The 25,171-nt window shown below is 40.0% G+C and overlaps 1 protein-coding gene across 1 annotated transcript in view; it reads right to left on the bottom strand.

Annotated features, from left to right (window-relative positions):
* Positions 1-25,171, bottom strand: part of LOC109912199 (ufm1-specific protease 2-like) — a 46,165-nt gene that overhangs the window by 9,840 nt on the left and 11,154 nt on the right. Inside the window, exons 2-4 of the mRNA XM_048593938.1 lie at positions 23,643-23,706; positions 20,112-20,266; positions 11,122-11,314 (exon numbers count right to left, since the gene is read on the bottom strand). Of these exons, the coding sequence (XP_048449895.1) occupies positions 11,122-11,314; positions 20,112-20,266; positions 23,643-23,706 (412 nt within the window). The remainder of the gene's footprint in view (positions 1-11,121; positions 11,315-20,111; positions 20,267-23,642; positions 23,707-25,171) is intronic.

Below are 25,171 nucleotides of genomic sequence, written 5' to 3'. Positions count from 1 at the left end.
AAGTATGAACTATTGATTTTTCAAATTCCATTATCTGACTTTAATACCTGGGTTTTCACAGGACCAAAACAATTTTAGAAAGACATTAACTTAAAAAGATGGCTACAATGATCACCTGACCACAGGGTCACACCAAGCTCCAGGAAACCTCTCAGTGATGAAAGGCTTGCCTCCAATTATCCAGCTTCAAAACCAATGGCCCCAGATGCAGGATTCCACGAACAAGCTGTGTGCCAAGCAACTGCTTTGGCAAAGCACAGGAAATTGATTTGCATCTGGAACTGGGATAGTCTCGCTCTCTCTCCCAGTTTCTCAAAGGACAAAACAGCCAATGATAATGCAAACTGTACAGAAACATCCAAACACCAAGGACACAAAAATATCTACAATATTTATGGCCGCCATTGAATCATACCCATAATCAACTGGAGATTCAAGTTAAAAATCAACCTCTCAAGGACACATTAAAGACTTTAAACTGCAGATTTTTTTATCTTTGTTGTTCTGAACACTATAGCTTTTCTAACTTTGTACTTGTGTTTATGCCTGTGTTTGACATCACATCAATATCATTTTTCTCACTGAAATAAAATTGTTCTTCTTTGCATTCAATAAAACATTGTGATTGGATCATTTTTTGGTTTGGTGAACTAGTTAACTACTTTTTAAAAAAAAAATTAGGTATGGCTACATTCTCAAAAGACTATTACATCTTTGTTGCAGTCAATTGAGAGATGCCAGTTCACCTTCCTCATCTGGTCCTAATCAGGACAGTGGTCCTGATTCCTATTGTCCGATATAGTATCTGTAGACTATAATAGTTTTATAAAAGGAACCAAAACCACACCAATGACCATAGGCAATACCTTACCTCACATGTTTCATGAAAAAAAATTGGTTAAAAGACATCCTGAGCTTGAATTAATATTTTCCTCAAGGGAATTAACCCAGCCAGATTCCTTATTAATCATCTGTACAGGGCATCTGTTTTTTGCTGGTTGTGCCTACATGTATTGCGCATCCCTGGTTGCCTTTGAGAAGTGGTAATAAGCTATCTTCTTGAATCACTGCAGTCATTTTGGTGTAGGTAAACACACTGCTGTTAGGATAGGAATTACAGGATTTTGATCCAGTGACAGTGAAGTAACGTCAAAATATTTCCAAGTCAGGATAGGGAGTGTCTCGGCAGGTAACCTGTGGTGTTCCCATGGATATGCTGCCCTTGTCCATGGTAGAGGTCATGGACTTGGAAGGTGGTGTCTAAAGTAACCGTGGTGATTTTATATAGTACATCTTGTAAATATTTTACACTGTTGCTTCAGTGTGACGGCAAAGAAATCAGTGAATGTTTGAGGATGTGATGTCAATCAAATGGGATGTTTTGTATTGGATGGTGTAAAACCTTTTGAGGGTTGCTGGAGCTCCACTATTCCAGATAAGGAGGGAGCATTCCGTTACACTCTTGACTTGAGGCTTGTAGATGGGGCAGACAAACTTTGAAGAGTTAGTTAGTTACTCACTGCAGGACTCCTCGCCTTGGGTCTATTCTTGAAGCCCCAGTTGTTTTATATGGCTAGTCCAGTTCAGTTTCTAGTCAATGGTAACCTTCAGGACACTGACAGTGGGGAATTCAGTGATGGCAATGCCATTGAATATCAAGGGACGATGAGTTAGATTCTGTCTTGTTGGAGATGGTTATTGCCTGGCATTTGTGTGGCACAAGTATTACTTGCTATTTGTCAGCTCAAGCTTGGATATCATCCAGGTTTTGCGATGTGGGGACAAGGATTACTTCTAACTTTACAAAAGAGGGAAAGCCATTGATAAACCATTTTAAGATGAGCCAAGCATATTACTTTAAGCAACTCTAGAAAGTAACCTGAGGCTGAGACAGTTGACCTGCAATGATGATAGTTATCTTCCTTAGTGCCACACATGTCTCCTACCAACAGAAGGTTCTCCCTCACCCCTTTCTGATTCCTATTGTCTCTAATTCTGTAGCCTGATGTCAAGGACAGTCATTCTTACCTTCCTCTGGTGTTCAGCTCTTTTGTCCATGGCTGAAATAAGGCAAAACTGCAGTCAGGAGCTGATTGTCCCTAGAAGGGCTGAAATTGAGCATCGGTGAGCTGCCTATTACAAAATAAACCCTGCTTGATAACTCTGTTGATGATTCCTTCTAGCACCTTACTGATAATTAAGGGCAGACTGACGGGGCTTTAATTGGTTGGGTTTGAAATGTCCTGGATTTTGTGTTCAGGACATAGCTGGGAAATGTTTCACATCGTCATCTTTGGCAAGTTCTCGAGCACGTCATCAATACGATTGCTGTAACATTGTCAGAGCAGACAGACTTTACAGCATCCATCATTGAGGATGACAATATTTGTAGACGCTCCTCCAAAGAGTTCTTTAACTGTGCACCACAACTCACGACTGGTTTTGGCAGGACTACAGAGCTTAGGTCCAATGTGTAGGAACCATTTAGCTCCGTCTATTTCTTGTTGCTATTGGATGCTTGGTATGTATGTAATCATATGTTGTAGCTTCACCAGCTTGATCCTTCATTTATAGCATTTGCCTGATGCTATACCTGGCATACCTTCCTACACTTGCCTTTGAACCAGGGTTGATCCACTGGTTTATGGAAAGCTTGACAGGGTACTCACTCTTCTCTGTTTTTGCACCACCATCATGAGAATATATTAAGGATGAATATACAAGTAAATTGCTATTTCGAGACACTCTGGCAGAAGAGAAGGGGATGCATTTATGATAGCAAAACTGGAATGGGCTTGACAAGACTCTCTCTACCTCTTAAGAAAGAAAAGCCAGGTGACAAACTTTCTTTTAATACTGGAAAGCGTGAGTGAGTGAATGAGTGAGAGTGCTCATGTGTGCATGTGCGTGCACGTGCGCATGAAGATCATATGCTTGATGTCATGTCTTGTTATTTTTCTCAGGGTTAGCAGGAAATAAAATTGCTCTTTTGCTTACTCTAGAAAACCTTCTAAATGACACATTATTGCTCACAAATAAAATGTTAACCAATTTTTAATTGGAGAAAGGCATAGCCATGTTCTAAAAAGGGCAGCAAGGTGGCACAGTGATTAGCACTACAGCTTCACAGTACCAGGTACCCAGCCTTGGGTGACTGTCTGTGTGGAGTCTGCATTGGTTTCGGCCAGGTGTTCCAGTTTCCTCCTACTGTCCTTTCCCTGGAATATTGGAGGCTGAGGAGTGACCTTATAGAAGTTTATAAAATTGTGAGGGGCACGGATAGGATGAACAGCCAAGGTATTTTTCCTAAGGTGGGGGAGTCCAGAATTAGAGGGTATACGTTTAGAGGGTATACATTTAAGGTGAGAGGGGAAAAATTTAAAAAAGGACACAGAGTGGTGTGTGTCTGGAACAGCTGTCAGAGGAAGTAGTGGAGGCAGGTACAATTACAACATTTAAAAAGCATCTGGATGGGTGTATGAATAGGAAGGGTTTAGAGGAATATGGGCGAAATGCTAGCAAATGGGACTAAATCAGATTGGGATGTTGGCACGGACGAGTTGGACCGAAAGGTCTGTTTCTGTGCTGTTTGACTCTATGACCTTATGTGCAAGTTAGGTATATTGGCTATGCTAAATTGCCCCATAATATGCATAGTAGGTAAGTTAACAATGGTAAATTTGGGGTGACAAGAATGCGGCAGGATACACTTTGGAGAATTGGTGCAGACTCAACAAATGGCCTCTATATGCATTATAGGGGTTCTGTGATTAATTGGGAAACTTGAAGAGGGGTGCTGATTAATGCCTCTCCCATCTAGTCATAATGACAGAAACAAAGGAAGTATAGGTTATTAAGCCCTCATTTCTGTTCAATAAAATCACAGTTGATCTGTGAGCCCTGTAACTATCTTTGCCACTTTTCATAATATCCTTTATTAACAAATATCTATCAATTTAGTTTTAAAATTAACAATTGGCTTAGAATCAATAGTTGTTTATAAATAGGAGTTTCAAATTTTCTTTCCAAACTCTTTATATGTAATAAGTATTTCCTAATTTACTTCTGGAAGGGCTGGTTCTAATTTTCATCTTCTGTCCCTTGATCCTCAACTTCGCAACCAACACAGTAGTTTTTCTCTATTCACCCTGTTTGTTCCAATTAACATCTTGATAACTTCAATCAAATCCCTTAACCTTCTAAATTCTAATTAGTACAACTCTCAATTTGTAATTTCTATTCATAATTCAGTCTGTGGGATCTAGGTATCACACTGGCAAATTTACCTTGCATTTCATTAGACTTTTTGATACTAGCCGTAGCTGTCCATGATATTTTAACAACCTCTGTGCATATTCCCTGAAGACTCTTTGTATCTCTATTGCTTCTAGCTTTCTACTATTTAGAAAATACATGGATCCATCCCAGTTAAGTCCAAAGTAGAAACCCTCACAGGTACCTACACTGATATCCATTTGCTACAGTCTTGCCCAACCACTTGATCCATTAATATCTTGAGTATTGTTGAAAAAGACACATTTTGTCAAATCTTTTCACCTTGTACTTATCAGGACATTTTGCATGAATACCAATTCAAGGGGAAAGATGATATTTATACTGCCTGAGAAGAACTGATTGTTTGGTAGGTGAATTCTGATTGATAGAGTCGGTGCCATAGAGAATGCACATGTAAATGCCGATTGACAGTTAATAGCCAGGCTTTCTTTAATTTTAAACCAAAAAGGCTAAATCTAAAGAAAATAAACTGTGTTGCAATAATTTCTAAATACTTTTACTGATTGGTATTCTTTCCCATTAACAGATTTTCTCAAGTTTACTATGAACAATCTTAACTTATCCCGTTATATTCACCTTCACCAAAATCTAGAATATTAACAGCTATTTTGCATTCTTTTGAAACACAATGCTGAACTCAGTCATATTATGATTGCCATTAGATATATGTTCATATGCAGTCAAATTGTTCACTGTATCTTGGCTGATTACTTATTATTAAATACAATCCGTTGTTGGTTCTAGGACCTATCACTATAGAAAACTATCTTGAAAAAGTAAATATGGTACATTTCTGACATGATCTAAATTGCTAATCTCAAAATTAACAATCGTTTAAGTCCCCAGGTAAAACCATGATGCCTTTGCTCTGCACTTGTAATATCTGCACTCAGATCACAGCTCCTACCAGGGAGCCTATTCATATTTCCAATTTATAGTCTTAACATTTTTCTAATTCTTAAAAGAGCATAAAAAGTCTGATGCCTTTCATCATATCCTCCCTTTTCATTTAAGTTTAAAATTACTTGAATCATTTGGGCTACATCTCTCCCACTACTAGTTTTGGTTTCCTTCCTGGACTTTATAACCTGGTTTATTCAGCTGCTAGGCCTTACTATCTGTCAACCAGATCTCAAAAATAGTTACCATACAGCACCTTTCAAGTTGAAATTGCATCTACAATTCATTTTAAGTAGTTCTTATATTGTGATGTTTGAAGGGCGCTTATTTGGTTCCTATAACTCATATGGTCTTTCTGTTCAGCTTTTGCTTTTCCTGTCACATTTCTTACCTTCTTTCTATCTACGCTACCAAATGTGGTAAACACTTACAACACTTCGACCAAGCCAATCCTTAATCCTCTGTACTAAAGAGAATATAAACTAAGTTTATAACCTATCCTTGTATGCTAACTTTCACACCTTACTATCAGTCAAGAAGTAAAATTGTTCAGTCTAGTACTGTGAATCTAAAAGAAGCAAACTACTGCTAATGCTGGAAAACTAAATTAGAACAGAAAATGCTGAAAATACTCAGTAGATTAGTGAAATAGAGGTATTATTAAGAACTGTGGCTCTACTTGGCTCAGGTCTAGCTACACCAAGTTTGTCACAGAGTGTTGCCTCTATTGCGACACTCAATTAACAGATAGATTGCCTTGTTGCCAGTATCCTCTCCTTCCTCCATGCAGAATAATTACTTACAATTGATCACAGGGCAAAAATAAAATAATGGTGTCTGTTCAGACACAAATGTTTCAAGGAAGCAGAATAAGCATGGTGGATCTGCTTCAAAAGTGTTTTGACGTTTCATTATTTGAACAACTTATCTACCCACGAAGTACAAAAGGGAAAAAAATTAGAAGAAACAACTTCAAAAGTTATTTAGAGGCTTGAGAAGTGATTCAGAAGTCAGCATTTTCACTGCTTTCAGGAATATTATTCAAAATTGGGATCTATAAATATTACACTCAGCACAGGTATCACGAGATTTAACTTGGAAGACTACATCATGTTAAATCATGATTTTTATTAACAACTGAAAAGATAAATTTGGATCAATCCAAAACTGACAATATCTTAGAATCATGAAGAGTTATGGCACAGGAGTAAGCCATTCAGCCCATTGTGTCTGCACTGACACTGCAAATGAGCATTATGACTTAGTGCCATTCTCCTGGTTCTCATAACTTTGCGTGTTATTTTTGTTCAAATAATCATTCAATGCCCTCATAGAGTCATATAGCACGGAAACTGACCCTTCGGTCCAACCAGTCCATGCCGAACATAATCCCAAACTAGACTAATCCCACCTGCCTGCTCCTGGCCCATCTCCCTCCAAACCATTCCTATTCACGTACCTATCCAAATGTCTTTTAAAAGTTGTAATTGTACCCGCATCCACCACTTCATCAGGAACTTCATTCCACACACAAACCACCCTGTGTAAAAAAAAATTGCCTCTTATGTCTTTTTTAAATCTCTGTCACCTCACCTTAAAAATGTGCCTCCTAGTCTTGAAATTCCCTATCTCAAGGAAAAGACAACAACTATCAACTCTATCTATATGTCTCTTTTTTTATAAACTTCTATTAGGTCACCTTTCAACTTCCTACGCTCCAGTGAAAAATGTCCTAGTCTAGCCATCCTTTCCTTATAACTCAAACTTCCATACCTGGCAACATTTTGATAAGTCTCTTCTGAACCCTCTCCAGCTTGATAATATCCTTCCTATAATTGGGCGATCAAAACCGGACAAAGTATTGCAGACGAGGCCTCACCAATGTCCTGTACAACATCCCAATTCCTATACTCAAAGGACTGAGCAATGAAGGCAAGCATGCCAAATGCCTTTTTAACCATACTGTCTATATATGATGCAAACTTTAAAGAATTATGTACCTGCACCCCTAGGTCCCTTTGTTCTACAACACCATCCAAGGCCCTGCCATTAATTATATAAGCCCTACCCTTGTTTGTTGTAACAAAATGCAATTCCTCACATTTATTCAGATTGAACTCCATCTGCCATTTTTCAGCCCAATGACCCATTTGATCAAGATCCCTTTGTAATCTTAGAAAACCTTTTTCACTTGTCTACAATGCCAATTTTGGTGTCATCTGCAAACTGCATGCCTTCTATATTCTCATCCAAATCATTTATATAATAACAAACGACATCCACCACACTTTCTGGCTGTGCATTCAAGGCCTGAATCACTTGTATGAAAATGATTTTTCTCATATCACAGTTGCTACTTTTATAAATCACTTTAAATCTGTGCCTTCTCATTCTCCATCCTTTAACTTGCTAGAAAGGTTTTCCCTTTCCAGATCTTTCATGGTTTTGAAAATTTCTATTAGATCTCCTATAAGTACATTAACGACAAAAGAGTAACTAGGGAGAGAATAGGGCCCCTTCAAGATCAACTGGACCACCTATTTGTGGAACCACAGGAGATGGGTGAGATATTAAATGAATATTTTGTGTCAGTATTGACTGTGGAGAAAGACACGGAAGCCAGGGAATTTGGAGAAATAAATATTGATGTTTAGAAAAGAGTTCTGTTATGGACCAAACTAAACCCCCTCAAAATATTCAGAAGATAGTCTAGACCTTAAGACCCTAATCTTTTTTGATTTTAAAGGTAAATGTAAGGTGTTACGTTCCAGATGCAATTTGATTGGTCAAACTACCAGATTTAAAGCAAAACAGACTTTATCCATCCACTTTGGTTAAAATACAACAAAAGAAGGAATTGGAATAACTTAATTCTATTGGAAAATTTAACGTAATAATAGATACAGTAACTATTACTAATTAACTGTTCCAATACAGTAATATCCCATAAACACACCCTTAGTAAAAGGCAAACACAGAAAACAGATTGTCTCACATGCAATTCCCATAGCAGGCATAGAAAACCCAGCCTTTTGCTGTAACGGAGAGGGGTAAAAAATAGCTTCGACTTCTTCAAGATCCCAACAGCAACTGCTGAAAGCTAAAACTAAAAACTAAATGGCCACACCCATTCAGACTGCTTCTGTTGTTCCAACTTTTTAAAAAGCCCAAGGCCTCACAAGCTGTTTACTCTAGTGGTCCTGATAAACTACTCGGCGCTTCTGCCTTAAAACCTCTCTTCAAAAAAGCCACAACAAAATACACCTGTTAAAACCACAGTATCGTCACAGGTCATACTACAGAACAGGAGGTGCTGGAGGTCTTAAAACGCATAAAGGTAGATAAATCCCCTGGACCTGATCAGGTGTTTCCCAAAACTTTGCAGGAAGCTAAGAACAGATTTCTAGGCCCCTTGCTGAGATAAATGTATCATCGACAGCCACAGGTGAGGTGAAGGAAGACTGGAGGTTAGCTAATGTGGTGCCATTATTTGAGAAAAGCTGTAAGGAAATGCCAAGGAACTGAAGACCAGCGAGCTTTACGTCTGAGATGGGTAAATTGTTGGAGGGGATTCTGAGGGACAGGATTTACATGCATTTCGAAAGGAAAGGACTGATTGGGATAGTCAGCATGTTTCGCACGTGGGAAATCATATCTCAGTAACTTGATTGAGTTTTTTGAAGAAGTGACAAAGAAGATTGATGAAGGCAGAGTGGCAGATGTTGTCTTTATGGACTTCAGCAAAGTGTTTAACAAGGTTCTGCCTGGTAGACTGGTTAGTAAGATTAGATCACATGGGATCTGGGAGAGCTAGTCAATTGGATACAAAAATTGGCCTGTAACCAGTAGTATTCCACAAGGATCTGTGCTGGGTCCACTGCTTTATGTCATTTGGATGTGAATATAGGAGGTATGGTTAGTAAGTTTACAGATGACACCAAAATAGGTGGTGGAATGGGCAGTGAAGAAGATTATATCAGAGTATAACAGAATCTTGATCAGATGGACCAATGGGCTAAGGACTGGCAGATGGAATTTAATTCAGGTAAATGTGAGGTGTTGCATTTTGGCAAGGCAAAGCAGGGCAGGACTTAAATAAAATGGTAGGGCCCTAAGGAGTGTTGCGAAACAAAGAGACCTGGGGTGCAGGTGCATAATTTTTTGAAAGTGGAGTTGCAAGTAGTCAAGGTGGTGAAGAAGGCATTTGGCACGTTCGCCTTCATTGGTCATAAACCTGAGTACAGCAATTGGGATGTCATGTTGTGGCTGTGCAGGATGTTGGTGAGGCCACTTTTAGAATACTGTACACAATTCTGGTTGTCTTTCTATAGGAAAGAAGTTGTTAAACTTGAAAGGGTGCAGAAAAGATTTATAAGGATGTCACTGGAACTGGAGGGTTTGAGCTATAGAGAGAGGCTGAATCAGCTGGGACCTTTTTCCCTTGGAGCATCAGAGGCTAAAGAGTGACCTTATAGAGAGTTATAAAATCGTGATGGGCATGGATAGGGTGAAATAGCCAAGGTATTCTTCCAAGGGTTGGGGAGTCGAAAACTAGAGGGCATAGGTTTAAGGTGAGAGGGGAAAGATTTATAAAGGAACTGAGGGGCAACATTTTCATGCAGAGTGTGGTGCGTGTATGGAACGAGCTGCCAGCGGAAGTGGTGGACGTGGGTACCACTACAAAATTTAAAAGGCATCTGGATGAGTACATGAATTGAAAGGGTTCAGAGAGATATGTGCCAAATGCTGGCAATGGGACTAGGTCAGTTAGGGATGTCTGGTCAGTTTGGATGAGTTGGACCAAAGGGTCCGTTTCTGTGCTGTATGACTCTATGACAGTCTCAACTTCACAGAACACAGAATTGTTATGGTGCAAAAGGCGGCCATTTGGTCTATCATTTGGCTCTTCAAATGAGAATTATGATCTAGTGCCACTCATGCTTTATCCCCCCTTACCCTTGTACACTATTTCTATCCAAATAATCATCCAATGCCTTAGAAATGCAGAAAATAGGATGAGTAGGCTATTTGGCATTTCGTGGCTGATTATCATACTCAGAAACCTGTTCCTGCTTTATATGCAATAGAACATAGAAAATAAGAGGAGTAGGCCATTCAACCCCTTTCAATGGCTCAACAGAACCTGCCTTAACTAAATTTCCAGGCAATGCATTCCATATCCTAACTACATGAGTATGAAAAAAATTTTTCTCACATCACCCTTACTTCTTTTGCAGATCACTTTAAATCTGTGCCTTCCTTATTCCTGTACTTTTTATGAGCACTGCATCTTATCCTTATCTACTCTATCCAGCGTGCTCAGAAATTTTGAAAACCTCTATTAAATTTTCTCTGAGCCTTCTCTTCAAGGAGAACAATTTCAATTTCTTCAATCTATCCTCACAGATGAAGTTTCCTATTCTTGGAACTGCTAGAGTAAATCACTTTTGCCCTCTCTCCAATACATTCACATCTTTCCTGTAATGTGGCACCCACGATTGTACCCAGTACTCCAGATGAAGTTTCACAAGTATCTTACTATCGTGGTCCATGCCCCTATTAATAAAGCTGAGAACACCATGTGCTTTCTTAAATGTACTCTCCACCTGCCCTGCCACCCTTAATGAACAGTGCACATATACACTCAGATCCCTCTGCTCCTGCACCTCTTTAAAAATTGGGAACCCTATTTTATATTGTCTTTCAATGCTCTTCTTAGCAAAGGGCATCACCTCATACTTCTTTGCATCGAACCTCATTTGCCATCTATTTGTCCACTCTACCAACTTATCAATACCCTTTCAGAGCAATCCTTAATCTATCCTCGTAACTGAAGTTCTTATCCAATAAATTTCTACTTTAAACATTCAGCGGCTGATGAACAGACTGCATGAATGGAAAAAGTGACTTGTATTCCAGCCCTACTTTTCGTTGTGGTTCCAGATCCTTTTCACTGTATCCAGCAGGGTATATTACTGTAGTAAGAGTAGTTGACTCTGGCAATTCAAAGTGGAATGCTTGCGGAATTGGGACAGACTTTCTTTTTGTATATCTCTGAATGCACTGGTCCATCTCATATAGCTGTGTAGAAACTGCTTTCACAAATTGATCCTGCAGCCTGTCAAAAACATAATTTATAATTAATAGTAAAGGCTCTATATTACATACGCAGCATCACTAAGCAAAAACCCAACGCAGACACAAAATTACATACAGTTGTAACTTAGCTTTCCTGCTAGCTATTGCTTTCTCTTCAAGCATTAGGAAAAAAAACCCTTTACACTCAGTAAATTTGGAAACAATGGAGTGTTTTCACTTATCTATGAAATCTCTAGCTTTGCAGAAGCAAATGTTCTTTCTAACTCATCAAGAATCCTCTTTGTAAGAAAAGCATAACATGATACAAACATGCAGCATCTGTATGCAAAAAAATTTCAATTTAAACTCATTATTAGAATAGAGCTTGGTCTATCAATGGAGAAATGTCAACAATTTCTGAAAAAAAAAGTACTGTTGAAGCCTTTTGTCTTCTCACCAGGACTTAAGCTAAAATGTCAAGCCTCAGAAGGAACAACAATTTGTACAGCAATGAGAAAAGGGTGCTGCTGATTGGTTGGAAAGTCAACTGATTGGTTGAAACATTGTTATTAGAAATGCACCAGGAATTACTGTCCATAAATTTGACTTAAAAGAAGAATTATTTTAGTGTAAAAGCAAGAGATCTGAACTTTTAGAATTCATTGTACCAAATATATTAATTGTACCTTCTACTCCAGGCTCATGCACTGTAAAAGAGGTCAACACGATTCTCAGCAAATACACTTGTCTATTATTGTCCGGAAGAATGCTCAGCATTCAATTTCAGCATACAAATGAAAAGATGACGAAAATTCAAGTGTTTCAATACGGTGGTGGAATAGCAGGGCCGCGTGCATGCTCTTATCCAGGGCTCATCTGCTCCCATCTACTTTATTTTTTCTTTGCTCCTGCTCTTTTTCTTTCATTTTTTCTTTTTTTTTCTTTTCTCTTTCTTCTTTTCTGTGGCTGGTTGGTTGGCAGCATCAGCGCGGCAGCAAGAGCAGGCTGCATGCAGAGCAGCGGATACGGCTTCTCCGCAATTGAAGGTGGCGGCAATGGCAGCAAGGACATCCTCTCAGTATATGGGCTGGTAGCAGCGGCAGCAATGATGTTCTCCCAGTGTTCGGGGCCGGTGGCAGCAAAGCTCCTCCAGCAACTGGGGCAGCGGTGCTGGCGGCAGCAGACACTTCAAGACCGTGGTGCTGGCAAGCCAACGTCTGCAGCTGAAGCAGGACTCTTGGCACGGTGGTGGCGCCAGGGACTTCTGGTCGCAGTAGGCCCAAAGCCAGGACTCCTGACCTAGCAACAGAGTCAGGGACTCCTGGTTGCTGTTGTGGTAGGCCTGCAGCGGGGACTTCTGGTTATTGGTGAGGCGGCAGCAGCAGCGGAGCTGGGGACTCCTGTTTCCGGAGAGAGTGTCAATTCAGTGATGTCAGCAAGGTGGGCTCATCGGCGAAGAGATGGTGCCTAAAGTTCGCAGACTCCTACGTTGTTGAGTATCATGCAGACGGCGACTAGGTGGTGGTTATCTCTCTTTCAATTACTGGAAGCTAGGTGTTGGTGTGGACTGAGTTGGAAAGAATGTTACTCTGAACTTTTTATTTCTTTTTTTAAGTTTATTCCTATGATCTGTAAAGCTGGGCATTTTATTTCTTTATTTTCTGTTTTTTTGCCTAAGAATTTGTTCTTTAGTATCTGTACATAGGTTCTTTTGTTTCTAAGATGGCACCGTAATGTGGGACTTGTAAACTTTTCACTGTATTCAATTGAGTATATGACAATAAAGCTAATTCAATTCAAGAAAATTCTGTTATAATCTGCATGTGTGATTTGCTTGTTTAAAATGATGTGCTGAAGTAACTAGTTGTCTTAAAGAGTTTTGTCTAAACATGCAGTTATGCAAATACTCATGATGGTGAAGTGTAGTCTTGATAGAATCAGAACAATAGGAGTCAGAAGGGAACAGGAAGGGACAGTGTATGAGCGTAAAAAAACAGCAAATGGAACAAAGGGGAAATAAAATATTAAAAAGGCAAAATTAATGGCTCTTCACTTAAGTGCATGTGTTATTCAGAACTAAAGAAATGAATTAACGGCACAACTAGAGGCTAATGGAGATGACCTATGCAGAGTCATGATTGTCAGGAGATCAAAGCTGGGAACGAAATATCCAGGGGGTATGTGACGTCTCGAAGGCACAGGCTGAGAGGGAAGGGTGGTGGTGTAGCTTTGCTAGTATGAGGTGGAATAAGTGTGATAGGGACAAGTGATCTTGGATTGGATAAGGCAAAATCCATATGAATGGAAATAATAAATATCAAGGGGAAGACATTACTGAAGGAGTAGTCGATAGGTCCTCAAACAGTAACTGTGGAACACAGAATCAATTAGGAGATAATAAGGGCATGTTGAAAAAGATAATAAATCAATCATAATCTTCTTGTAGATTGATAACATCAAATTGGCAGGGCTCAGTGGTCTTAACCATTGCCTCAGTGCCAGGGACCCCGGTTCAATTCCAGCCTTGGGTGACTGTCACATTCTCCCCTTGTCTGTGTGTGTTTCCACTAGGTGCTCCTGTTTCCTCTCTCAGTCCAAGGATGTTCAAATTAGCTGGACTGTCCATGCTAAATTGTCAATACAGTCCATAGATGTGCAGGCTAGTCGGATTAGCCATGGTAAAACAGGGTTACAGGGGCAGTGTAAGGGGCTGGTTTTGGGTAAGATGCTCTTCGGATGCTTGGTACAGACTCAATGGGCTGAATGGCCTCTTTCCACACTGTAGGGATTCCAAGATTCTAGATCACCATGAGTAAGGGCTCAAAGAGTGCATACAGGATAATTTCCTGTACTGTGAATCAAACTAGGGATCAGGCTATTTTGGATCTAGTAATGTTTATTAAGGCAGACTTAATGAATGATCTCAGAATAAAACATCCCTGAGGGATCAGTGACCATAATATAGTAGAATTAATAGAATTCCACAAATACTAAATAATCGGGGAAAAAGGGGACTGGGGGAGAAAATGAATATAATAACTATCATGAAAGGGGATTAAAGGCCACTAAGTCCAACGAGCCCATAAGACATAGGACCAGAATTAGGCCATTTGGCCCATCAAGTATGCTCTGCCATTTGATCATGGCTGATATGTTTCTCAACACAAATCTCCTGTCTTCTCCCTGTAACACTTGATCCCCTTACCAAGCAAGAACCTATCTATCTCTGTCTTAAATACACTCAATGACCTGGCCTCCACAGTCATCTGTGGCAATGAGTTACACAGATTAACCATCCTCTGGCTGAAGATATTTCTCCACATCTCAGTTCTAAAACGTCACCCTTTCACTCTGAGACTGTGCCCTTGGGTCCTAGTCTCTCTGACTAATGGAAACATCTTCTTCATGTCCACTCTATCCAAGCCTCTCAATATTCTCTAAGTTTCAATCAGATCCCTCCTCACCATTGAGTACAGACCCAGAGTCCTCAATTACTCCTTATTTGATAAGACCTTCAGCCCCAGGATCATTCTTGAAAATCTCCTTTGGACCTCCTCCAAGGCCAGCAGGTTATTCCTGACATGTGGGGCCCAAAACTGCTCACAATATTCCAAATGTGATCTGACCAGAGCCTTATTTAGCCTCAGCAGCACATTTCCACTGTTGTATTGTAATCCTCTTGAATGAATGCTACTGTTACATCTGCCTTCCAACTGCCAAGTGAACTTGCACATTAACCTTAAGAGAATCCTGAACTAGGACTCCCAAGTCCCTTTGTGCTTACAATTTCTGAAGCCATTCCCCATTTAAAATATTGTTCACATCTCTATTCTTCCTAACAAAGTGCATAACCTCATACTTCCCCAGATTGTATTCCATCAGCCACTTCTTTGCCCACCCTCCTATCCTGTCCAAGTCATTCTACAGCTTCCCTGCTTCCTCAACACTACCACCCCCTCTACCTAAGGTAGCGTCATCTGCAAACTGAGCAACAATGCCCTCAGTTCCTTCACCAAGATCGTTAGTGCATAACGTGAATAGTTATGGTCCCAACATGGACCCCTGCAAACTGTACTAATCATCAGCGAGTGAACCGTATGATACCTTGTCAAAGGCCTTCTGGAAATCCAAATAGATGATGTCCACTGCCTCTCCTTTGTCTAACTTGCTTGTTATTCCTCAAAGAATTATAACAGATTTGTCAGAAATGACCTCCTCTTGATGAAACCATACTAATTCAGGTCTGTTTCACCATGTAATTCCGAGTACTCCACAACCTCATCATTAATATGAAACAACAACCCTATAGTGTGTTAGGACTATGGCAACATTACTTTTGGCTTTTAACAAGCGGTATAGATAAAGGGGAACCATTAGATGGGAGGGAACGGCCTAGTGGTATTATTGCTGGACTGTTAATCCAGAGACCCAGATAACATTTTGGGGACCTGGGTTTGAATCGCACCATGGTAGATGGTGGAATTTGAATTCAATAAATATCTGGAATGAATCATCTAATGATGACCCTGAACCCATTGCTGATTGTAGTAAAAACCCATCTGGTTCACTAATGTCCTTTAGGGAAGGAAACTGCCATCCTTACCTGGTCTGGCCTACGTGTGACTGCAGACCCACAGCAATTTGGGCAATTAGGGACGGGCAATAAATGCTGCCTAGCCAGCAATGCCCCCATCCCATGAATGAATAAACAAAAAATTGGACGTAATATATTTGAATTTCCAAAAGGTGTTTTATTTGTTACCATATAGGCTAATTAATAAGATAAGAGCCCATCATGCTGAGGGCAGTATAATGGAATGGATAGACATTTGACTAACCAATAGAAGACAAAGGGTTGAGACAAAGGGAACATATTTCAGTATGGCAATGCACAATTATAGGAATGCCACAGGGATCAGTGCAGGAGCCCAATTATTTACAAGATATATTAACGACTTGAATCAGGTAAATGCATGTACTTTGGGCAAACTTGAACATGACAAAAAAAATAGAAAGGCAAGTAGTGAGAGTGACAATAAGAATCCGCAGAAAAATAAGGACAGGTTGAGTGACCAGACAAAAACCTGGCAGGTGGAATATAAAGCCAGGCAATTTGAGGTCATGCAATTATGATAGAACTGAAAGACAGTACAAAGCTGCAGCACACAGGAATTTCAGTGTCATCATGCATAGATCACGAAAGTTAGCGTCCAAGTTCAGAGGCTAATGGACAGTTTATTTCAAAGGAAATGGAGTATAAAATTAGGGAAGTCTTATTTAAACTATACAAGGTTCAAGTCCTGGATTACTTGGTTCCCTTATCTAAGGAAAGATCACAGGCACTGGAAGCAGGCTAGAGAAGGTTCATTAGGTTGATCCCGGGTATGGAGCAACTTTCTTATGAGGAATGGTTTAGTAGGTTGGGTTTGTACTCATGGGAGGTTGAAAGAATGAGCACAGATCTTATTGAATCATACAATATTCTTAGGGGGCTTGACGGAGTAGATGCGGAAAGGTTCTTCCTCCCTGTGGGAACACTTAGAACCACCGGGCATAATTTCAGAGTAAGTGGTCACTCGTTTAGGATAGAGACAAGGGGGCAATTTTTTCCCTTAGAGGGTAGTGAGTCTATGGAATTCTTTACTGCTGATGATGTTCGTTGTTCAGTATATTTATAGCTGAGATAAACATATTTCTAATCACAAAGGGACTTAAGGGTTATGGGGTAAGGCAGGAAAGTGGAATTGAGGATTAGGAGATGAGCTAGGTTCTAACTGAATGGCTGTGAGGGGTCAATGAGCTGAATGGCCTACTTCTGCCCTTAATTTTTTCTGTTATGGAAAAAAAAGTCAGATGCAACAAACTGCCTGTACTTTTCCATTCATAGAGACATAGTGATATACAGGATGGAAACATGCCCTTAAGTCCAACTCGTCCATGCCAACCGCATATCCTAAACTGATCTAGTCCCATTTACTAGCATTTGGCCAATATCCCTCTAAACCCTTCCTATTCATGTACCAATACAGATGCCTTTTAAATAACATAACTGTCCTTGCTTCTCTGGCAGCTCGGTCCATACACGCACCAGACTGCATGAAAGAGTTTCCCCTCAGGTCCATTTTAAATCTTTCCTTCTTAGCTTAAACCTATGCCCTCGGGTTTTGGACTCCCCTACCCTTGGCTGTTCACCCTATCCATGCCCCTCATGATTTTATAAACCTCTATAAGGTCCCCCCTCAGCCTCCAATGCTCCAAAGCAAAAACACCCAGCCTGTTCAGCTACTCTCTATCGCTGAAACCTTCCAATCCTGGCAATATCCTTGTAAATCTTTTCTGAACCCTTTCCATGTAACAACATCTTTTGTATAGCAGGGAGACCAGAGTTGATTGCAGTAGTCTAAAAGTGGCCTAACAATATCCTGTACAGCTGCAACATGACATCCCAACTCCTTTACTCAATGCACTGACCAATATCACCCTGTGTACCTGCGACTCCATTTGCAAGGAACTAGGACCCTCCATTCCTGGGTCTCTTTTTGTTTGAATTAACTGTGTAAGTCTTGCCCTGGTTTGTCTCACCAAAATGCTACACCTCACATTTATCTAAATTAAACGCCATCTGCCACTCCTCAGCCCATTGGCCCATCTGATCAAGGTCTGAATGTACTCTGAGATAACCTTCATCACGGTTCACCATAACACCAATTTTGGTGTCATCTGCAAACTTACTAACCATACCTCCTTTATTCACATCCAAATCATTTGTATAAGTGACAAAAAGCAGTGGACCAAGCAGCAACTCTTGCAGCATACCACTGGTCATAGGCCTCCAGGCCGAAAAACAACTCTCCACTACCTTCGAGCCAATTTTGTATCCAATTGGCTAGCTCCCCCTGGATTCCTTGTGATCTAACCTTGCTAACCAGTCTACAATGCCGAACCCTGTTGAATGCCTTGCTGAAGTCCATATAGGCAACATCTACCGCTCTGCCTTCATCAATCCTCCTTGTTATCTCTTCAAAAGACTCAAGTTAGTGAGACATGATTTCCCATGCACAAAACCATGCTGACCATCCTTAATCAGTCCTTGCTTTTCCAAATACATGTAAATCCTGTCCCTCAGAACGCCCTCTGGTAACATATCCACCAGTGACATATAGCTCACCGGTCTATAGTGCCCAGGTTTTTCCTTACCACCTTTCTTAAGGCACCACATTAACCACCCTCCAGTGTTCCAGCACCTCAATTGTGGCTGTCGATGATACAAATATCTCAGCAAGGGTCCCAGCAATCTCTTTCCCAGCTTCCCACAAAGTTCTGGGAAACACCTGATCAGGTCCCAGGGATTTATCCACCTTCATCATTTTAGGACATCCAGCACCCAGTCTGTAATTTGATTCAAGACATTAAATGAAATATCCTTCCAATAGCCACCCCCAGGTCCCTTCAGGATTTCATGAGTCAATAAGATCAACTTAAACTCCACTGGTTAAAGATCCACATGTTCAATCTTTCTCTGTAAAATAACCAAGGTTTGCAAAACCTCACCCAAAACTGCTCTTCTGTCGAACTCCATACCCCCTTACAAAGCTCATAAATGCTTAGATGTCAAATGCGTGGCTAGTCACTCTCAACATTGTACTGCCTTCAAATATATTTGCATGTACACCTCCAGGTCCTTTTATCTCAGCACTCTCTTCAGAGGTGGCCCAAAATGTTTATACTGCCTTCCCTGTCTGCCAAAATACATGATCTCATAGTTTTCTTCATAGATTTCTATCTGCCATTTGTCTAACCATTCTGGTCACCCATGTCCTGTTGGCAATTAAGTTATATCACCCTCAGTGTTTGCCAATCCACCAAATTTGGTTGTATTGGCAATTAATTACTTTTGAGTAGCTTTGTAAAAACATGCTGAGAAGTTGCAGGATTGCAGAGAGATTTAAGGAAGAAACAGGAATGAGGTTCCTTCCACTAATGGTTGACTAAAGGAAGGGATGACATATGAACAAGACATTGCATTACCACAGGGGTCACAATTTCAACATTGTCAGCAAGAGAGCTAGGAGTGAGATGAGGAGAAACTTCTTTAGTCAAGCAAGTTGTTAGGATTTGGAATGTGCTGCCTGGGAGAGTGGTGGAAGCAGATTCCATATGAGGTTTCAAAACAGAGTTGGATATATATTTGAAAGTGATGAAGTTATAGGGCTGTGGAGATAGGGCTGGAGAATGGGACTAGCTAGGTTGCTCTTTCAGAAGGTGGTACAGACACAATCAGTCAACTGGCCTCCTTCTGTACTGTAAAATTCAATGATAATTCTATGATATTAACTTGATACCTTTAAGATTGGAAGTCTGCTCTGTGGGCCCACAGGGAAGGGATCAATGTTCACTTGACATGTATTCTTCTGGAGTTCAGTGTACAAATTTTATGTTGGAATAATTTTGGTATTCGTCCACATTTATTGACTTACCACCATGTTATTATTGATGCCATGTACTAATAAAAGCATTGTTTGATAAACATTGTTTTAAGAGAAAGTCAGTAGCAACACAAGGGAAAATATAAAATTTCCCTAAACATATTTAGAACAATACTAAAGACTATAAAAGAACTGGAAAACTTGTGTCTCTGGAGAAATCCAGTCTGTTATCACAAAGTACGCTGCAAGTGCCTCAGAATAAAACCAGATAATTCTGGACAGTAGGCTTCAATGCCTGAAGAAAACATTTAACCTAAGATGTTATACAGTCAACATGTTAAAAATTATTTAACAAAGTATTATTGACTATGGACTACATATTGCATTGTTAATAAATAGAACAATACATACTGTCCCCATTGGTCCTCTGGATTAGCAAATACTACCACATCAATGGGGAGAACCAGCCTGAAGTGGATTCGTGCACTGTTGTTGTTCTGTATAGTTACAGTTTCAACGACATCAGGCCTCGTCAACTCAAACAAAAGCTCTAGGTTCACAACTTTCTGAAAGTTAAAAACAAACTGAGTTATTAAAATAGCTCTTCACAAAAAAATAAGAAAATAATACAATTTCACCATCAAGTCCTGAGAAAGTGATATACAGGTTAATCTTAAACGGCTTTGGAAAGAGTGTATTTACTGACCAATGTTTGAAGTGATTTTACTTACAAAGCTGAAATACTCTCTGGTTTTTCAAACATTAATGCATTACATGAGGAAATCAACTACTGCCAGCAAAACTAAATGGATAGTGCTGTGGGACTTCATGTAAAAGATGCAGAACACCACTGTAAAGACAATGATCAAATCTTATTTTCTCAGGGAGACAGTACCTAGTTTTCGACATGATCTTCTCAACCACTTCAGTGACCATTCTTAATCTTCAGTGAGTCTATCAGTCATTTCCATTGTTAAACATTAGATAAGCAAAAGTGGACTTCACCTTTGTTACAACACAGAGATAGACACCCGAACCAAATCAGCGCTTCTACTTCTGAATTAACGTGAAGACACCCAAATAGTCACTCCATGGATTCCTAACTAGACTCGTGAAATACCAGTCCCAGACTTTGCAAATAATTAATTTTTAAGAAACTGGTTTTATACCTTAAACAAAAGAATTGACGATTTATTAGATACACAGTAGCTTCAGCGGAGAGAAAATTAAATAACATCGTAAGCTGATTAATACACTGTGCTTTACACCTAAAACATTTGTTTTTGCCCCCATTCACACAAAGGCAGACAGTCAAACAAACACAGCCAAGCGATAAATAACAGATCACAAAACTGGCCAGATTACTTAAATGGTTTTCATGATGTGTAGTTTCACAGGACTAAATGTGAGCTCCTTGGTTGCTTTTCTGAAATATTGATCATTGTCATGTTTTCAGTTCACCCAGGCAAAGGCAGCAATACTACAAGCTCAGCACTTTATTCTTTGGGTTTCTGGAAGCTGGTGTTTCAGACTACACAGAGAACTTTCAAATCTCATGCTGTCTTAGCAACAGCCCAGAACCATTTGTCAGAAAACATAATTCAAAATAACAATTTTAAATTCTGGCTCCTCACTGAGAGTTTGATCAACTCTTCCCAAATTACTATGCTACAATTGTCATAGGGTCTCCTTCAGACTTGCCAGGACCAATTTCCAGGTACTCAATTTGTTAATAGCCAACTTCTGCTATCTCTTTAAACATGTTGCTCTTCCGGGGGTCACTGTGTCTGTTAGGATCCTTTTAATTATGAATGTGATGATCTGATTAGCCTACAATTATCATCCAGGTCTGGTCTGCTCTTTTTCTTTTACCACTAGCTAACTCAAAGTCATTAAGTCACTTTCAGCTTACACTTCAAAATTAATAAAAGAACAAAGAGAAAAATAATGAAAAAGTAGCAAGGGCTGTAATACCTACTTAGAATAATTCAGACACGTGAACAGTTGCATCAGGTTAATTTGGAAATTGGCAATGTATCGTTGTGTTTTTTGTGTTGAGGATTATTGTGGAGGAGGTATTGTCGCCTATCCTCACTGATTGCAGTCCATAGGTCAGGAAGTCGAGCATCCAGTTGCAGAGTGGGGGAGCAGAGTCCTAGGTCTCAAAGTTTGGAGATGGATATTGGTTGGAATTATGGTGCTGAAGGCGCAGCTAAAAACAATAACTAGGAGTCTGATGGTGTTCTTGTTATCCAGATTTTCTAGGGTTGAATGTAGGGCCAGGGAGATGGCGTCTGCCGTGGACCTAATGTGATGGTAGGCAAATTGTATTGGATCATGGCAATCTGGGAGGCTGGAGTTGATTTGTGCCATTACTAACCTCTTAAAATACTTCATAATGATGGATGTCACAACAACCAGGCAGTAGTCATTAAGGTGTGTTGCCTGACTTTTCTTTGGCACCAGGTTGATAATGGTATTCTTGAAACAGATGGGAACTTCACATCAGAGCAAGGAGAGGTTAAAGATGTCTGCAAATAGTCCTGCCAGCTTGTCTGCATATGATTGGAGTGCACAGCTGGGGACTCCACCCTGGCCAGTCGCTTTCCCTGGAATCACTCTCAAGAAGGCCAATCTGATATCTGTAATGGTGACTGTGAGCACAGGTGCACCCGAGGCTGTCAGGGCAGGCGACATCATTTCACTGACCTTCTGTTCAAAATAACCATAGAATGCATTGAATCTATGATTTAGGAGTACTGCAAACAAGTTGGTGAGTATTGTATTTGAAACAAATCTTGCATTGCAAAGATAAATTCAGAACGAATTCTGAATACAAATCAATAAAAAGCAACACAGTTAGCTAAAAACAAATAATCAACCTTCATGTAAAGATTATGGTCACCCAAAGCCCACTTTGATGTGTCAGGACAATTACACAATACGTAGTCCATTCATACAGAATGTACATATGAGAAAGCCCCAAAATCCAGTGTGGGATCAACATTAAACAATAATGCCTCTAGCAAACCCATCTTTTCTTGGACACAAATGAAATCAGCAATGATTTGGAAGCACCAAATTTATAATCCACATTTACAAAATGAAGGTTCCGCATTGCCAGTGAAGCTAGAGTAAATTGTTATTAATCTAACATACAGTAAGATAGTTGTAGAGCTGTACAGCATGGAAACAGACCCTTCAGTCCAATTCTCCATGCAGCACAGATATCCTAAATTAATGTAGTCCCATTTGCGAGCATTTGGCCCATGTCCCTCTAAACCCTTCCTACTCATATACCCATCCAGATGCCTTTAGAATGTTGTTATTGTACCAGCCTCCATCGCTTCTTCTGGCAGCTCATTCCACCCTGTGTGAAAAAATTGCCCCTTAGGTCCCTTTTAAATCTTTTCCCTCTATTCTATGCCCTCTAGGTTTGGAGTCCCCCACCCCATCCATGCCATTCATGAATAGCCCCAGCCTATTCAGCCTGTCCCTATAGCTCAAACCCTCCAATCCCTGCAACATCCTTGTAAATCTTTTCTGAACCCTTTCAAGGTTCACAACTTCCTTCCTATAGCAGGGAGACCAGAACCATACGCTGTGTTCCAAAAGTGGCTTAACCAATGCCCTATACAGCCACAACATGACCTCCCAACTCCTATACTCAATACACTAACCAATAAAGACAAGCGTACCAAATGCCCTCTTCGCTATCCTGTCGACCTGGGACTCCACTTTCAAGGAATTATGAACTTGCACTCCAAGGACTCTTTGTTCAGCAACACTCCAATTAAGAGTGTAAGTCCTGCCCTGATTTGCCTTTCCAAAATACAGAACTACAAGAAATTACTGGTTGAATTTCTTAAAATCATTAGAGATGTTGCAGGAATATTTGAAACTAAAACAAACTACAGTATTCTCAAAAATACATAAGCTTACCAAAGGTTTGATCTTTACAGATTTCCTTGCAGGAATCTTTTTAAGGTAGTCATTGACTTCAATGCTGAAATTAAAATTGCATACTGTAATAAGACAGCTCACAAATAGGACTGTTTGCACATAAACTCATCGATTCCATGCATTTAACTGATTTATCGATTTTCAAATAGCTGAAACATTTCTGCACACTAAAGTACTTTTTAACCCACAGATAAAATAACAGTTATGATATAAAATAACAGTAAACAAGACATCTGCTGGACAGTTGTAAAACCCATGCAACCTACACTAATATCAAGGAGGTTAACCTGCCATCCTGGCCCATGCTGGCTCCAGATCCTCGGCTGACTCCTAACTGCTTAGTAGATCACTCAGTTGTATCAAATCACAATCAGGACATTGAATTAGAACATTACCAGACAAAACACTCCGTATCAACTCAGGCAACAAAGTAGCTCCCCAGCCCAAGTGACTTTAAAGCTTTCTTTCCTGAAATCTGGGTACTTGTGCTAAAATTGGAACAGTCCCCCAAAAATCAACTCATCAATCAAAGGTGGTGACAGAAAGGGATAGGGAATAGTAAGAGTGCAGTTTTTCAAATGTCCACCACCAAAAATGGCTAGATGGAAGTATAACTGACTGAGTTGGCACAGTCCTGAAAAATATATCTGTCAATAATAGTGGCCTGTGGAAAATAGTGAGAGAAAAGTCTATTGGGCCTCACTCATCTACCAACTGCAGATGCATCTACCCATGAAAACACTGACAGGAGTGACCACCTTGTAGAAACAAAATTCTGACTTCACAGTTAGTACACACTCTGTCGTACTGTGTGCTATTTCCACCTGTCTGAACAAGATAAATTTAACATACATGTAGCATCACAAAAATGAATATCCATGAGTCACTGTGGGGCATGTGCAGCAGAATGGTATCCCATCACAAACTGTAACATGATCGCTGAATCTAACCATCAGATCCCCGGGGTATTAGCTGCGGCCATGAGTTCAAATCACGTGACAGCAACAATTTTACATTCAATTATAAATAATGCTATGCAACTGAAAGCTAGTCATAGTAATGGTGTCATGAAAATATCATTAATTGTCATAAAAACTTGTCCAGCTCATATATGTTCTTTATGGAAGGTTTCTGTCACCCTTACCTGATCTGGCCTAAATGGGACTCCAGACCCACAGCAAAGTGGGTTACTATTGTCTGCCCCTGAATGTTGTGGCAAGTTACTCAATTGTATCAACCACTACAGAAAAGTTAAAGAGAAAAACAGACCAGACACTTAGTATCTGTACGTGTACCTATTCACATGGACCACAGTAGCTCAAATAGGAGTTTCAGGATCACCTTCCTAAAGTAATTAAGGATGAGCAAATAAATGTTGGCTTTGCCAATGATATCCACATGCATGAAAGAATAAAGGGAAAGCATAATCAGTGGGGAACTGCAGCAGTGTGGGTCCTTGACAGAGAGAGAGAGAGAGAGAGAGAGAGAGAGAGAGAGAGAGAGAGAGA

This window comes from Rhincodon typus, chromosome 3 (assembly GCF_021869965.1).
Source record: "Rhincodon typus isolate 14 chromosome 3, sRhiTyp1.1, whole genome shotgun sequence".
Classification (NCBI taxonomy): Eukaryota; Metazoa; Chordata; class Chondrichthyes; order Orectolobiformes; family Rhincodontidae; genus Rhincodon; species Rhincodon typus.
Note: the sequence above shows the minus strand (reverse complement) of the source record. Positions and strands in the feature narration are given on the sequence as shown.